Source organism: Thalassophryne amazonica, chromosome 6, assembly GCF_902500255.1.
Source record: "Thalassophryne amazonica chromosome 6, fThaAma1.1, whole genome shotgun sequence".
In the NCBI taxonomy this organism is placed as follows: domain Eukaryota; kingdom Metazoa; phylum Chordata; class Actinopteri; order Batrachoidiformes; family Batrachoididae; genus Thalassophryne; species Thalassophryne amazonica.
In genome coordinates, this window is record NC_047108.1 from 73,264,343 (window position 1) to 73,277,963 (window position 13,621).

Below are 13,621 nucleotides of genomic sequence, written 5' to 3' on the forward strand. Positions count from 1 at the left end.
TGATATGCACAAAACTCAGGCGGCTGATGCAGAATAGTACAGAGAGGGAGCCTAATTAAAATTGTTTCAATTGGGCGGCGCCAACAGTATCTACAGTTTATATCTCAAAACTGGCTAATCGGAATTGTACCAAATATGACATGGATAATCTTGGGACAGGTGTTTTTTCATATACATAAGGAAATTGTGATTGTTGAAAGGGATGTGGCCCCTTTGCTTTTTAATTAGAAAGTGGGTGTGGCTCATACCATTCAACCTATCAAGCTGAAATTTTGAGTGGATGTGCTGAAAAAGAGTTGACATCATGGTTGAAGTTTGTCATCTTGAAGTTAAACTTTGAGTGAAAGCACCATCGCCCACGTGGCTCTGCCAGTCATGCCCACATTACAAAATTTGAAATGTTGAGTCGCATGGCCCCCGCAAACGGGGATACACAGGGTCCAAACTCTTTGTATACCTGCTGGCAGGTCTAGTTCTTATGCTTATTGTTACTGTGGTGGCCAGAGCAGGTGGCCACCCAAACTGAGTCAGATCCACTGTTGTTGGATCATGTTCTTCTGAAACACCTTGGGGCAACTGGTGTTGTGATTTGGCACATTATAAATGAAAGTGAATTTAATTGAAAATGTACATTATTTATTGGTAACTATCAAAAGTGTGAAAATAAATACTTTTTCATATTATTTGAAAATCCATTTTTTGTTGTTTTATGGAGAAAAATATTTTTGAAGATACTCTGTTGAAGGTGCATAAATGCTGTTTAATCCAATCAGTTTTGTTCTGCCCCATTTGATCATAGCTGTCTCAGTTATACAAGCTTATGGAGAAAGCACTAATGTATATTTAGAAAATAATAACTCCAATGGTGGCACGGTGGGATAGTGGTTAGCACTGTTGCTTCACAGCAAGAAGGTCATGGGATCACTTGACACCTGGTCCTTTCTGTGTGGAGTTTGCATCTTCTCCCCATGTTCGCATGGGTGCCCTCTGGGTGCTTCGGCTTCCTTCTGCTTCGAAAGACATGCAGGTTAGGGGAGTTGGTAACTTTAGGTACGCGTGAATGTGTTTGTCTATATGTTGACCCTATGACAGACTGGTGATCTGTCCAGGGTGTCCCATGCCTCACACTCCATAACTGCTGGGATAGATTTTTGTTTTGTTTCATTTTCTGACATACTAATGGTGGTGGGGGGGTATGTTTTGTTTTACACCCCACCTGATGGTTGAAAACAGCCAGAATCCATTCAGGAGTATACAGTTGCAAACAGATTGGTGTTGGGAGGACATGTGATTAGAGTGACTGTAAGAAATATTTTAGTTTGTTTTGTCTAGCCCATTTCGGCTGCTTGTATCCGCAATCTAGTTCTTTCGGTCATGACCCAACACTCATGACCATAGGTGAGAGTAGGAACTTCTCACCCTTAGCGATAGGGTGAGATGTTCGGTCATCTGTGGGGAGCTTGGAGTAGAGTCGCTGCTCCTTTGCATTGAAAGGAGCCAGCTGAGGTGGTTTGGGCATCTGGTAAGGATGCCTCCTGGGCACCTCCTAAGGGAGGTGTTCCAGGCACGTCCATCTGGGAGGAGACCTCGTGGAAGACCCAGGACTAGGTGGAGAGATTATATCTCCACACTGACCTGGGAATGCCTCGGGATCCCCCAGTCAGAGGTGGTCAATGTGGCCCGGGAAAGGGAAGACTGGGGTCCCCTGCGGGAGCTGTTGTCCCCGCAACCCGAACACGGAAAAGCGGTTGAAGATGAGTGAGTGAGTGTTTTGTCTAGCTTTAACTCTTGCGCGAGTGCCTTACACCCCGTTTACACAGAGTCCACGACCGAGTTGCGATTGAAAAATGGCCTCTGCTTGCCGTCACTCCCACTGGGGTTGCAGGCTGGTCACATTTGGGTTCCCATGGTCAGAAAAAAGATCCCTCTTGGCCGCCATCACTCATCACTCCCCATCAGCCTCCAGTTTGTGTGCGAGTGGGTCTCATACTCAGTCTTGATAAAATCTCACATATCAGCTCATTCTCAACCTGATGCTATGGGTCGTAATAGACTCTCAGTTGACTCTACATGGGGTTGCATCAATGATCGCGGATATTAATATATTTGTCACTTCCACAAGTCAGTCGCAATGCAAGCTTGGTATAAACGCAAAAAACAGATCACAATGGAGACCAGCCAAGACTTGTGAGCGCTGACAAAATGTGATGATCTTGTAGGTCTTATTTAGGTCTCAGTCCAAATCTGCAATTTACCTCATAGATTAGACAGATGTGCTGATGTGTGTCACTGTTCACATTTGGTAAAGGTGGACATTTTTTTTGTTTGTTTTCTTGTCACATGGGTGTGTTATGTGGAGCATCTTGAGGCGTCTCTCTCTCTCTCTCTCTCTCTCTCTCTCTCTCTCTCTCTCTCTCTCTCTCTCCCCCTCCCCCCCTCCGGGCTGTGACAGCTCATCCGTTTGAGTTAGGTGAGCGGGCTGGGCTGCAGGCCTTTGGGTAATTGCCTCTGAAATGAATTACTTGGCAGACAGTAAGGCTGAGGGACGCGGAGGAAATTGTAATTTAACTACCCTCTCCCACCCGCCCACTTGCTTATGCCTGAAGTTATTACATCTGCAGTGCAGAAAGCCATTTTCTATCATCACACACACACACACACACACACAATTCTCCCCCTCCCCCACAGTGGACTCAGCAGACAGCTGTACTGATGCAGGCTGATTTCACAGACTGATTCCTCTCACTGCCACTACAGCACAAAAAAAAAAGAAATTATGTTTTTGCATGATATGTTTTCATTTGCTTATATTTATTTGGGATGCCCTTTAGCTGGCCACGATGCACCGCTAAGGCCCAGTGGGCTGCAAGACTTTGGATTTGGCACAAACAAAAGTGGCGTTTAGTGTCAGAAGAGCCCTGGTTACTCATGCGCACTCATGCACCCACAGCCAAGTCTGGTTATTAATAACCTGCCTGTTGCTGCCTGTTGACATTTGCAAAGCCTGATGGATCGTAGCGCTACGGCTTCTTGCGCACGTGGGTGCGCAGTTCTACCAAAATATGTCAGGATCCTTCGTTAATTTGGCAAGGGTACAAAGAGGTATCAGCACGGTCTTACCCCACTGACACGCTGCCTTCATCACGGAGCACACGGTCAGTCTTGTGTTGTGTGCTTTGGCCTTTAAAAACCCAGGGCATGGAAAATTGAGATCCGTGCTCTGGCCAGACATGCACATACGGGAACTCAGCAGCACACAATAGCATCTATTTCTGTAAATGCAGCGGGGTTATCGCTCCACTTACACTGACCCCTTCTCTCTCTCTCTCCCCCTCTCTCTCTCACTCACTCATTCTCCCGTCCTCTTTATCTGACGCTCTCTGTCGCTTGCAATCATGGCCGACAAGAATAGCCGGTTGAGCGTTAAGAAGAAAGACAAGAAGGTGGAAAACAAGCCTCAAGATGAAAAAGACAAAGACAAAGTGAAGGACAAGTTTGCAAAAAAGGCTGACAAACTTCCAAAAAAGCCAGATCAGACGCCTGAGCAGGCCAAGACGGGCGAAGAGAAGAAGAATGGTGAAGGTAGCGGGACGGCGGGAGCGGAGGCAAAGAACATGGAAGAAAATGGAGAGTTTCAACCCATAGAGCTTCCACCGTTTGAGATAGTCACAGGGTGGGTAAGAAGAAATCCATTCACCGATAAAGACCTCCCGTTTACGCTGCTCCTTGTCTTTCACATATTATATGTTTGCTTTTGACTTAAAGTTGCTTTATGTGTTTTATTTCCACTGCGACTCAAATAACACACACCTGTCATCATTTTTAACTCAACAGTAAGAATAGGGATGAGTCACAAAGCCGGCCTTCATTTTCCACACAGCATCTGTCTGCTGGGTATTAGTCATTTGACATGAAAGCCAGCTACAGATCTATTTGTGTAATGATCCATGGGCCTGTCTGTGTAAAATAAATCAACACTTTAATGAAGAAAGGCAGAATGGGCATGTATTTACACATCTATTGCACTGAAGCAGCTACAGATCATGGGATGGCTTCAAAGCTTGTAATATTTATAGAAATGTCAGTTTACCTCCTGCTAATGTCATTAACTTTCTTCTCACTGTATCTTCAGTCTATAACGTTTAACCAGCTGGTCTCAAAATGCTTTTCTTTCTTGCCCCTCTAGAAATCAAAAAAGCACTTACGCCTCACTGTGAAGAAGGAGACTGCTAAAGGGGACTCCAGGATTTTTCAACCTGGACCCTATTTTAGCGGTTTTTGGATTAAATATTCTACTCTGGGCAAATTTAGAGCACTAACCCTATTGTCACATTAGCTACAAATAAGGGCAACAAGCAGTTTGAGTTTGTTGCTTGATGCGCGTTCCTAGGGTGTGGCCAACTAGTGGCTACTTGGTGGTGGTGTGCATCTTTAGATTATAGAGAATGGGAAACCCTGACATTGTCACAATGAGTTTTGTTTTTACTCCATGCTTGACTGTTTACCAGAACCAAAGTTTGCTAGATTTGTTTCAGTCCGACATCTTTCATATGTTTCTGTATGGGTAGTTGGCATGCTAACATCTCCATAGGATGTCTGGTAAATCACTTCAGGGGTATCATCTGGTTACAAAAACAGTGTTTTAAATCTTAGATTAGATTAAATGAGATTAGATTAGACAGAATTTTATGAATCCCTTGGGAAGACTCTCTCAGGGAAATTGAGGTTCCGGCAGCATTGGACAGTAGCACACTGGGTAAAAGCACACAGAGTATCAAAAGTAGAAGTAAGAAACAATTTGCAAAAAGTAAATACAAATATAAATAACTACTACTGTTTTACTGGCTACTCCTCTCCTTCCTGTCCTCTGTCTTCCTGTTACTCCTCCTCCCCCTGAGTGAGGAGTTGTACAGTCTGATGGCCTGAGGGACAAAATAGTTATTCAGTCTGTTGGTCTTGCACTTGGGAAGGAGCAGTCTGTAGCTGAAGAGGCTCCTGTGGTTGCTGATGATGGTGTGCAGAGGGTGACTGGCATTGTCCATAATGTCCAGCAGTTTGTCTAGTGTTCTCTGCCACCGTCGAGAGTCCAGCTTCATGCCAACCACAGAGCCAGCCCGCCTGATCAGTTTGTCCAGCCTGGATGTGTCCTCCTTGGATATGCTGCTCCACCCAACACACCACAGTGTAAAAGAGGACGCTGGCTACTATGGACTGGCAGCATCATCAGGAAGTACAGCCTGATTTAGATTGAGGAAGTACAAATTTAGAAGTCTTTATTTCTCGCTAACATTTACAAAATATATGAGGAAAACATGTCAAATGTATTAGATTTACATAGAAATACAGCTGTTTCTGGCAGTATTCCATCATCTTGGATTATTTTCTTCAAGCAAGCAACCAGCTGGTTTCACGCTGCTTTTTCTCTCCGATTGGCAGTCACTGTGTCGCATCGCTCTGCATTTGCATAAAATAGACCTCGTCTATTTAGGCCATGCCTTGCACCCAAACTCCCACTCTGATTGAAAATGAATGGCAGCTGGTACGTTACGTCTGTCGCTTGTAGCTAATGTGACCATAGGGTACCACCGTCACTGGCTAAACAGCTGTACACTGCAAAGCTATGAGGCATGCTATAAACTAGGAGTGTGGCAATCCAATATTTTGTATTGGTATCATTATTGGATTGGACATTAAAAAACTTGTAAGTCTTTTGTTGTACACCTGAATCATGTTTTAGGCTATAAATGTTTTCATTTAGAGAAATGGAATATTTATTTCACAGTTTAAGTTGGTTAGGTTAGCAAAGTCCTATATAGGACCTGAGGCCTTTTGCTTATCTCTGGTTTCTGTAACATGAAGCCAGCCTAACGCAGATTACTTCCCCAGCCGAGGCTGGTACCCATTTGCATCTGGGTGGACTGAGTATCTTGTCCAAAGACATAGAGGTAGCACGAGTGTGATTCAAACGCAAGTCTACATGTGTGATTCTTTAACTACGGGCACTATTGGCCTTGTAAATGTAATTTCCACCACACCATTGCCTTACAATATAAAGTGCCTTGGGGCAACTGTTTGTTGTGATTTGGCGAAATATACATGTGCTCTGATGTCACTGTTTATCTCCATAGAAACTACCCAAACAATCTTTCATACAAACTGTTTAGGGACATTACAGTGTTGTGGTGGAAATTATGGCAATAGTGTGGGACAACTACATTTTGTTTAAAAAAAAATCACAACAGTTGTATGACATTGAATACCCCAATTATGTTTTGATTATTTTACTGATATTTTATTCAGAGATATTTTAAAACATTAGAAAAAACATTTCTTTACCATTCATTTTTATCATTGAAGATCAAAAGTCTGGGTGTGGGACAAGCACAAAACGGCAATATTTGCATATAATGATGCTGAAAAAAGGTGAAAAAGTCATCATAGACTACTAGAACAAATTTCTTAACACACTTTCATTGTAAAGATAACTATAAAAGTGTGAAATTTCCCCTTTTTTCTGTTTTTCATACAATATGATCAAAGGACATAATAAGTGCCCGTAGTCTAAGAATCACCCACATACGTATTAGCAGGCCAACTCCTTAACCACTGAACTACCTGCTCTACAATACAGTTAGCAAAGAATAGCAAAAATATCACTGGAACAATCCCAACAGACGTCTGCCTGTTTACCTCAGTAAAGAAACATTTAAAACAACTAATTATACAGTTAGCCTCTTTTTGTCGTCTTATGTTTTGGCGTTGCCACTCTGCACTCACACATTACTAGTCACTTATCGATGAGGGGTTCATTTTACCGCTTAGAATATGACAGTGTTTCCATTCTAACCCAATACTGGACTGATTAAAATAGTTTTTGGTTGGAGTGAAAAGTTTAACCCAAAAACATCTAAAAATTAGGTCCAGGTTTGAAAAAACCCCGAGCTAGATGCAGTGCTGAAAATATGACACTGAAAATAATGCAACTCAGTCAGAGCAATGAGATGACCTAAATGAGTCAGCACATAATTTTTTTTTTACAGTGTTCCCTCCCCAAAAGAATGATTTATTTTTACGAATCAGACACCACAGGGGTTGTAATGTGATAACGATCACCCAATCAGAGGCATTCTGTCGCCCGTATCTGTAGCGACTGCCTACAATGGGACAGTGCAGTCTCGTTTGAACCCTTGCGTGATATTGCGGGATTCGACAACTACTGCCAGTGTGCCTCACAAACCAGGATCACTTAACATGGAAAGATGTTTTTGGCTGAAATTACCAAAGCAGTTGCGAAAAGTGCAGGTTTTTTGGTTCCTAATGGAGAAGGGAAGACTAGGTAAATGCTAGGCAAAAGCTCTGTAAGTTTTAGCGAGATTTAATATGAATAATGACAATGGGGCTGTCCCCAGAAGTACAATTTTTGCATCATATGCTCTATCATTACAAATATAAATAACAGAACTACTTTACTGGTTGCTCCTCTCCTTTATCGCCCACCCTCAAACGAGACTACGGTGCCCAGTTTTATAGAACCTTATCACTGTAAATGTGACATAAATTTTAAAAATAATACAAACACTCCTCTTTAATCTGCTTCACAGGAATTTATTATTTGCAAACATCTTTTCAAGTGCTTGTCAAGTGCTCCCTGAATAAAGGGAGTGTGGCCCAAAAATGTGGTGTGTGTGCCACAAATTGAGCAGCTCTGTATTCTATAGTAAGTTGGATCTTGGAAATATTTTAAGACCAAAATTAAGTCTGTATGACATTAGCAAACTCCATAAGTATTCCAGCCAATTAATCAGTCTGTGTCCACATTAAATATCATCTTTCTGGAATAAATATTACACTTTGTGCCTTATTATTTATATACTTATTCAGTTAGAGGACTACAAGTTTGGACTGACGACTCACTACCAACACTGGTTTTATTGTTCTCCAAATAGTTATCATTTTCAACCCTTTACTAGGATAAGTGGGTTTCAAGAATAAAAGAATGAATTATTTATAAAACAAATACCTCAAGTATGAATGTGAAACTAAATCAATAAAATGCACATTTTGTATTATTTTGACAGTGCAGCAAAATTGAATTGACATAATTCATGCTGAAACAATAAAAATAGTTTTAAAAAAAATAATGGAATGTTGCAAAGCCACAAAGACATAGTAAGACAGAAGAACAATATGTAAAGTATAAAATGGACAGAATATTGATGGGGGGGAAGCAGCAAAGTAGTGCAGAGGATAACTGAAACAATCCTGCAAATGGTGATACAAGCACCAGTTTCAGCACAAATACTTCTTAGACATTACTCTTCTGAAAAAAACAATTGGCTACTTGAATTTTCAATAGGTGGCCACGTAGGGGTCAATTGAAGAATTACATGTCAGTCAACATCATGAGTCAAAATGAAAAGATGCTCCAAATATATTGAAAACTATACCATATTATTTGTCTGATCATAAAGATGACAAAAACGTATAGTTTGGACTATGTATGACTGAATGTTCTGGAGTTATGGGGTAAAAACAGCAAAAATGGTATCAAAGGTCAATTTCAGTCTGTACAGGGGTCAAACGTTTAAGTTGCTTCAATTTTGGTAAAAAAAGCGTTGCAAATTCTAGCTTGAGCTAATAGGATTAATAAATGGAATAGTTTGGACAGTGTTGAATGCTTGGTCTCCAACATAAAGGTCAAACAAGGTCAACGTCTATTGGATTCTGTGACATGTGACATATAAGCATGACACATGGTGCAAAATATTCCTTTTTAGAACCTTATTAACTCAACCAATAATCTGCATGGCTTTTTACCAAAACAAGAGCAACTTTAACTTTTGACCCCTGTGCAATTCTTCAATTGACCCCTATCTGGCTGCCTACTGAAAATTCAAGTGGATAATCGTTTTTTAGTTTTTTCAAAAGAGGAATGTCTAAGGAGTACTTGTGCTGAATTTGGTGCATGTATCACCATTTGCAGGATTCCTCTGTAAATATTCTGTTATCTGCTGCAGTAACAGATGATCAAGCAGACATTACAAATGTTCCATGCCCTTTTGCTTTTATGACCTTTGTTTCCAAATTACAATGAGTCATTTTCATGTAACCGTAACACAGGATGTGTGCTTTTGTACAGTGCTTATAAAATGTGATTTGTTTTATCAGAGGGTGGTACGAATGAGGACTGGATTTATTGAATCCTATCTATCCACACATGCACTTTAAAAAATGATACTGAGGAGATTTCTCATTTTTTCTCCCCGTCAGCGAACAGATGAGCCCGTTTTACTTCAAGTTTCAGTTTCGGAATGTGGAGTATTCGTCAGGAAGGAACAAGACCCTGCTATGCTTCAGAGTGGATACAGCAGGGGGCACCGCCGAGCCTCTCAAAGGTTACATGGAGGATGAACATACCACAGCCCACGCAGAAGAGGTCTTCTTCCAACAGGTGCATACACAGTCTGTTCTCAACGTCACATTACACATATGCAAGGCCTGACTTCACTTTCTCTTTTGTCAAACCATATTCATAATTGTCCATCCCAGGTTCTGCCAAACTACAACTCCTCCCAGGACTATGACATTACGTGGTACGTATCGTCCAGTCCCTGCGCGGCTTGTGCAGCTAAGCTGGCCAAAATACTGCAGCATCGCAAAAAGCTGCGTCTGTGCGTGTTCTGTTCCCGTCTCTTTGAGTGGGAGCAGCCGGAGATAGTAGAAGGCTTAAAAGCCCTGGTCAGTGCTGGCTGCAAACTGCGGATGATGAAACCATCTGACTTCGTCCATGTTTGGGAGACGTACGTGGAGAAGGAGGAGCAGACTTTTGCACCTTGGGAGGACTGTCAAGAAAACTATGACTTCTATGTGGAGAAGCTGGCTGAGATCCTCAAGTAGCTGTGAGTGCTGTGAAGTGACTACCTAGAGGGCAGCATCCAGATCCTAATGCAAAGATTTATTTAGAAATTAATCAAGCTTGTGTCTCTTGTTGCAGGTGGACTTGATGGGAAACGACTTCTGACTGAAGGAACCACTAATTATCCCACTGATTGAACGTGGTTCTTGTAGTTATACTTAATGGTGCAGATTTAAATGAACACTCGTAGCAACATTTTTTTTTATTTGATATTATGATAATTTAATAGGAAGGCACAAAATGTGTTAGAGACATTTCTTAGAATTATTTAGTTATAGCTGTACAATTACTGGTCACATTTGAAGAAACAAAACGATGACATGTACTATTTGAAACATCTACATTAAATACACTCTGGAGAAGACCAACTACTGACATCTGGTGGTTAGTCTAAGAACTGAACCAATGACTGAAGGTGTGTGTGTGAACATGGTATATATATATATATATATATATATATATATATATATATATATATACTGCTCAAAATAATTAGAGGAACACAGTCACCCTGCTCTGCGTGTCACTCTCAGAGCGACATCTCTGCTATTTTGGCATTGTGGGATAACTCGTCCACAGACTGATCTTGCCGGACTACTTTTGCCTGACCCAGTTTCCGGTTATTTGCAAAATAGCGCTGAATTTGCCGACATGAGAATATGCTGCTGGATGAGTGTGAGTATTGACTTGCGATCATTTAGGCATAAAAACACACGAGATACACAAGTTCACAGGAATATATCAATTATCTGGGAACTACTTTTTGCGCAGGAATTCATCAAGCATGTGGGCTGCGGGCGAGTACTAACACAGAATATCCAGAAACTGGGCAGTTGTTCAGCCAAAACGAGAACGTCCACTCTTAGCTTGCCATAAGCTAAGCTAGCGGCACGCGTGAGTGTGGAACACATTGTTCACACTTTCTCATTCAACTGCAAATATTTGACTGGTATTGTATATAATATATAATAATGATGTACAACCCCAAAGAAGAAAGTTGGGTAAGTTGGTTCCACTCCTCCAGCGAATGCAAAGGAGTCGGTATCGGGTTATTTGGTCACATGACTTTTAGTCAGGATTCTGACATTTTGCTGATTGGCTGCGACACGCCGCTCTCTGATTGGCTGTAGCCTTTGTTTACAACGTAGCACTGGTACCACTGTCTCTGGAGGAGTGGAACCAACTTACATTTTCGGCGGTTATGCCACAGCCAATCACAGAGCGTGGCGTGATAGCCAATAGCGGCTGACGTATCAGATGGACCAATCACAGCCATGTTTTCAAAAACACGCTACCAGTCTCTTTGTATAAGAGACTGTGGTACCAGTGCTAAAAGTTGGGATGATATGCAAAATGTGAAAAGAAAAAAAAAAACATGATCCACCCACTTACTTTGGTTCATAGGCCTACAATGAAACAGAGATCAAAGATTTCATGTTTTGTGTGGTCAGATTCATGGTAACTGTTAATACTCATCCATTCCTGCATTTAACGCCTACAACACATATTGCTCCCAGTGTGTAGTGAGTGCCTTGTATGGCAGCACCCTGACATCGGGGTGAATGTGAGGCATAATTGTAAAGCGCTTTGAGCATCTGATGCAGATGGAAAAGCGCAGTCCATTTACCATTTAACACATTCCAAAAATAGTTGGAACAGGGATGATTTAATATGAATATGAGAATTAACTCAGGGCTTTCCTTAAACAATGGAATAATGGCTGTACGCCATCACATTAAGGTCTCAGCACCATTATGCCGTGAACTGAAAGGACCCCCCCCCGGTTCAGAATGCATGTGAGCTGCAGATTAATTGCAAAGTTTTAATAAGTGTGATTTCATGTCACGATGACTCATTTTTAAAGTGATATTGTGTTAATTTTGATGCAGTCATGGTAAAAAAAAACAACTATGAGGGGCTCCCGCTGTGCATACACAGTTGTGACCACAGCCTGTTAAAAACAACTACAGACAGCTTGGTGCACGCTCATAAGTATCCGTTGTGTCCATGCAGTAACAGTGAAAAGTCTAAGAAATACAGCTGCATGTTCAGACAGACTTTAAAAACAGCCTCATGGAGAGTTTCAGCTGCACGTTCTCGCATCCGGGTTAAAATCCATTTAAACCAGGCTAAAATGGCGTCGTGCTCTGAACACGACAGAGAACACGCTCCGCACATGTCTGCACTGACAATCTGACAGACTCTCTCAAACAAAATTAAGAGTTGAGGGTGAATTGTTCATCGTCTCTTCTCTGTATTGTCTTCAGCTCACTGAATGCCTGATGTTTGTGCACAGTCAAGAAAGAAACGGCAAAATGAAGAGCAAAATTTGTAAGGTGCCACGACTTTGTGATTTTTTTTTTTTTCTGTCTCTAGTTTGCAATTTTAGATAAGATGCTAAGATGAAGTTGCAGGAAATGGCTCCCACTGATATTTGAAAAAGTGAGAATGCTAGAGTTTGGTGCAGCAGGGGTACTCCGGACCCAACATGACCTCTTGCACTGTCAAAAATCATCACTTAAATCATTAACTCATCACTTTTACAGCCAGTTTTCTTGAAACTAGTTAAGGGATGATATATGAACATTTCCAAGTTGCTGAATGTGTTGTGAATTGTGGTGCAACTTTTTGTCTGTTGCATCCCCACTCATAGCTTCATGTTTAGTGGAGAAGAGGACTGTAAAAGAGGAAAATAGACCATCTAGGCTCAGGTTTCCCATGTGTCTTCTGGAAAAACTTCACCTGAAACTTTCCATGTTTTTTTTTTTTATTTTGAAAATCCTTCTCTGTACCATATGGAAGTAAATATGTGCCATCAGAGTTTGAAGTTGAATTTCTAAGGGTGAGTTTGTTTAGCATCAAAATATTCTGCCTCAAAAACTTTAACCAAAAAAAAAAAAAAAAAAAAAAAAAAAAAAAATTCAACCCTATAAAATTCAACCTAAAAAAATTCAAACCAAAAAAGAAATCCAGTCTGAAAAAAATTGAAAAGTAGGGAGAAGCAATTGATCCCTGTCTCAATCATCCAACGTTTATGGAAGTAAATCTGTGATGTTGGATGGTTGAGACAGGGATTGATTGCTTCTCCCTACTTTTCAATATTTTCAGACTGGATTTCTTTTTTGGTTTGAATTTTTTTAGGTTGAATTTTTTAGGGTTGAATTTTTTTTAGGTTGAAGTTTTTGAGGCTGAAGATTTTGATGCTAAACGAATTCAACCTTAGAAATTCAACTTCAAACTCTGATTTTTATGCTAAAAACATTCAACCTTAAAAATTCAAATTCAAACTCTGATGGCACAGATTTACTTCCATAGTACTACTTCGTCATGAAGCTGTATCTCTGGTGATGCAACACACAAAAGTTGCACCATGCACAGTTTCTCCATCCACAGAAGCCCATAACTCCTTCAGAGTTGTCTGGGTGTCTTCCCTCACTGGTCTCCTTCCAGCATGGTCACTCAGTTTTTGAGAACTGCCTACTTTACACAGTCCAAGACATAGTCAGGAACATGAAAACGTTCATGTATCCATTCCCTGAAGTGTCTCAAGAAAACTGGCTGTAAAAGTGATGATATAATCCTTGTATTTAGAATAAATTACCGCAACTCTTATGGATTGCATTGGAGGACTTAAGTGCAGGAATGAATGGATTCATACAGTGTGTGTGATGACCTAAGTCAAAGTAAATGTAAGGACCACTGCAG

At 41.0% G+C, this 13,621-nt stretch overlaps 1 protein-coding gene across 1 annotated transcript; it reads left to right on the forward strand.

Annotated features, from left to right (window-relative positions):
- Positions 1–2,950: 2,950 nt before the first annotated feature.
- Positions 2,951–10,992, forward strand: apobec2b (apolipoprotein B mRNA editing enzyme, catalytic polypeptide-like 2b). Its single transcript, XM_034172476.1, has 4 exons — positions 2,951–3,673; positions 9,271–9,451; positions 9,550–9,899; positions 9,995–10,992. The coding sequence occupies exons 1-3, from the start codon at positions 3,396–3,398 to the stop codon at positions 9,895–9,897; spliced, it is 807 nt and encodes a 268-aa protein (XP_034028367.1). The 5' UTR covers positions 2,951–3,395; the 3' UTR covers positions 9,898–9,899; positions 9,995–10,992.
- Positions 10,993–13,621: the final 2,629 nt, after the last annotated feature.

Bases quoted from the DNA above. Each gene is read 5' to 3' on its own strand.
- apobec2b (XM_034172476.1), top strand. From the start codon at position 3,396: ATGGCCGACAAGAATAGCCGGTTGAGCGTTAAGAAGAAAGACAAGAAG. The intron at 3,674-9,270 runs GTGGGTAAGAAG...TCTCCCCGTCAG, and splicing joins CCGTTTGAGATAGTCACAGG to CGAACAGATGAGCCCGTTTT. The intron at 9,452-9,549 runs GTGCATACACAG...TGTCCATCCCAG, and splicing joins AAGAGGTCTTCTTCCAACAG to GTTCTGCCAAACTACAACTC.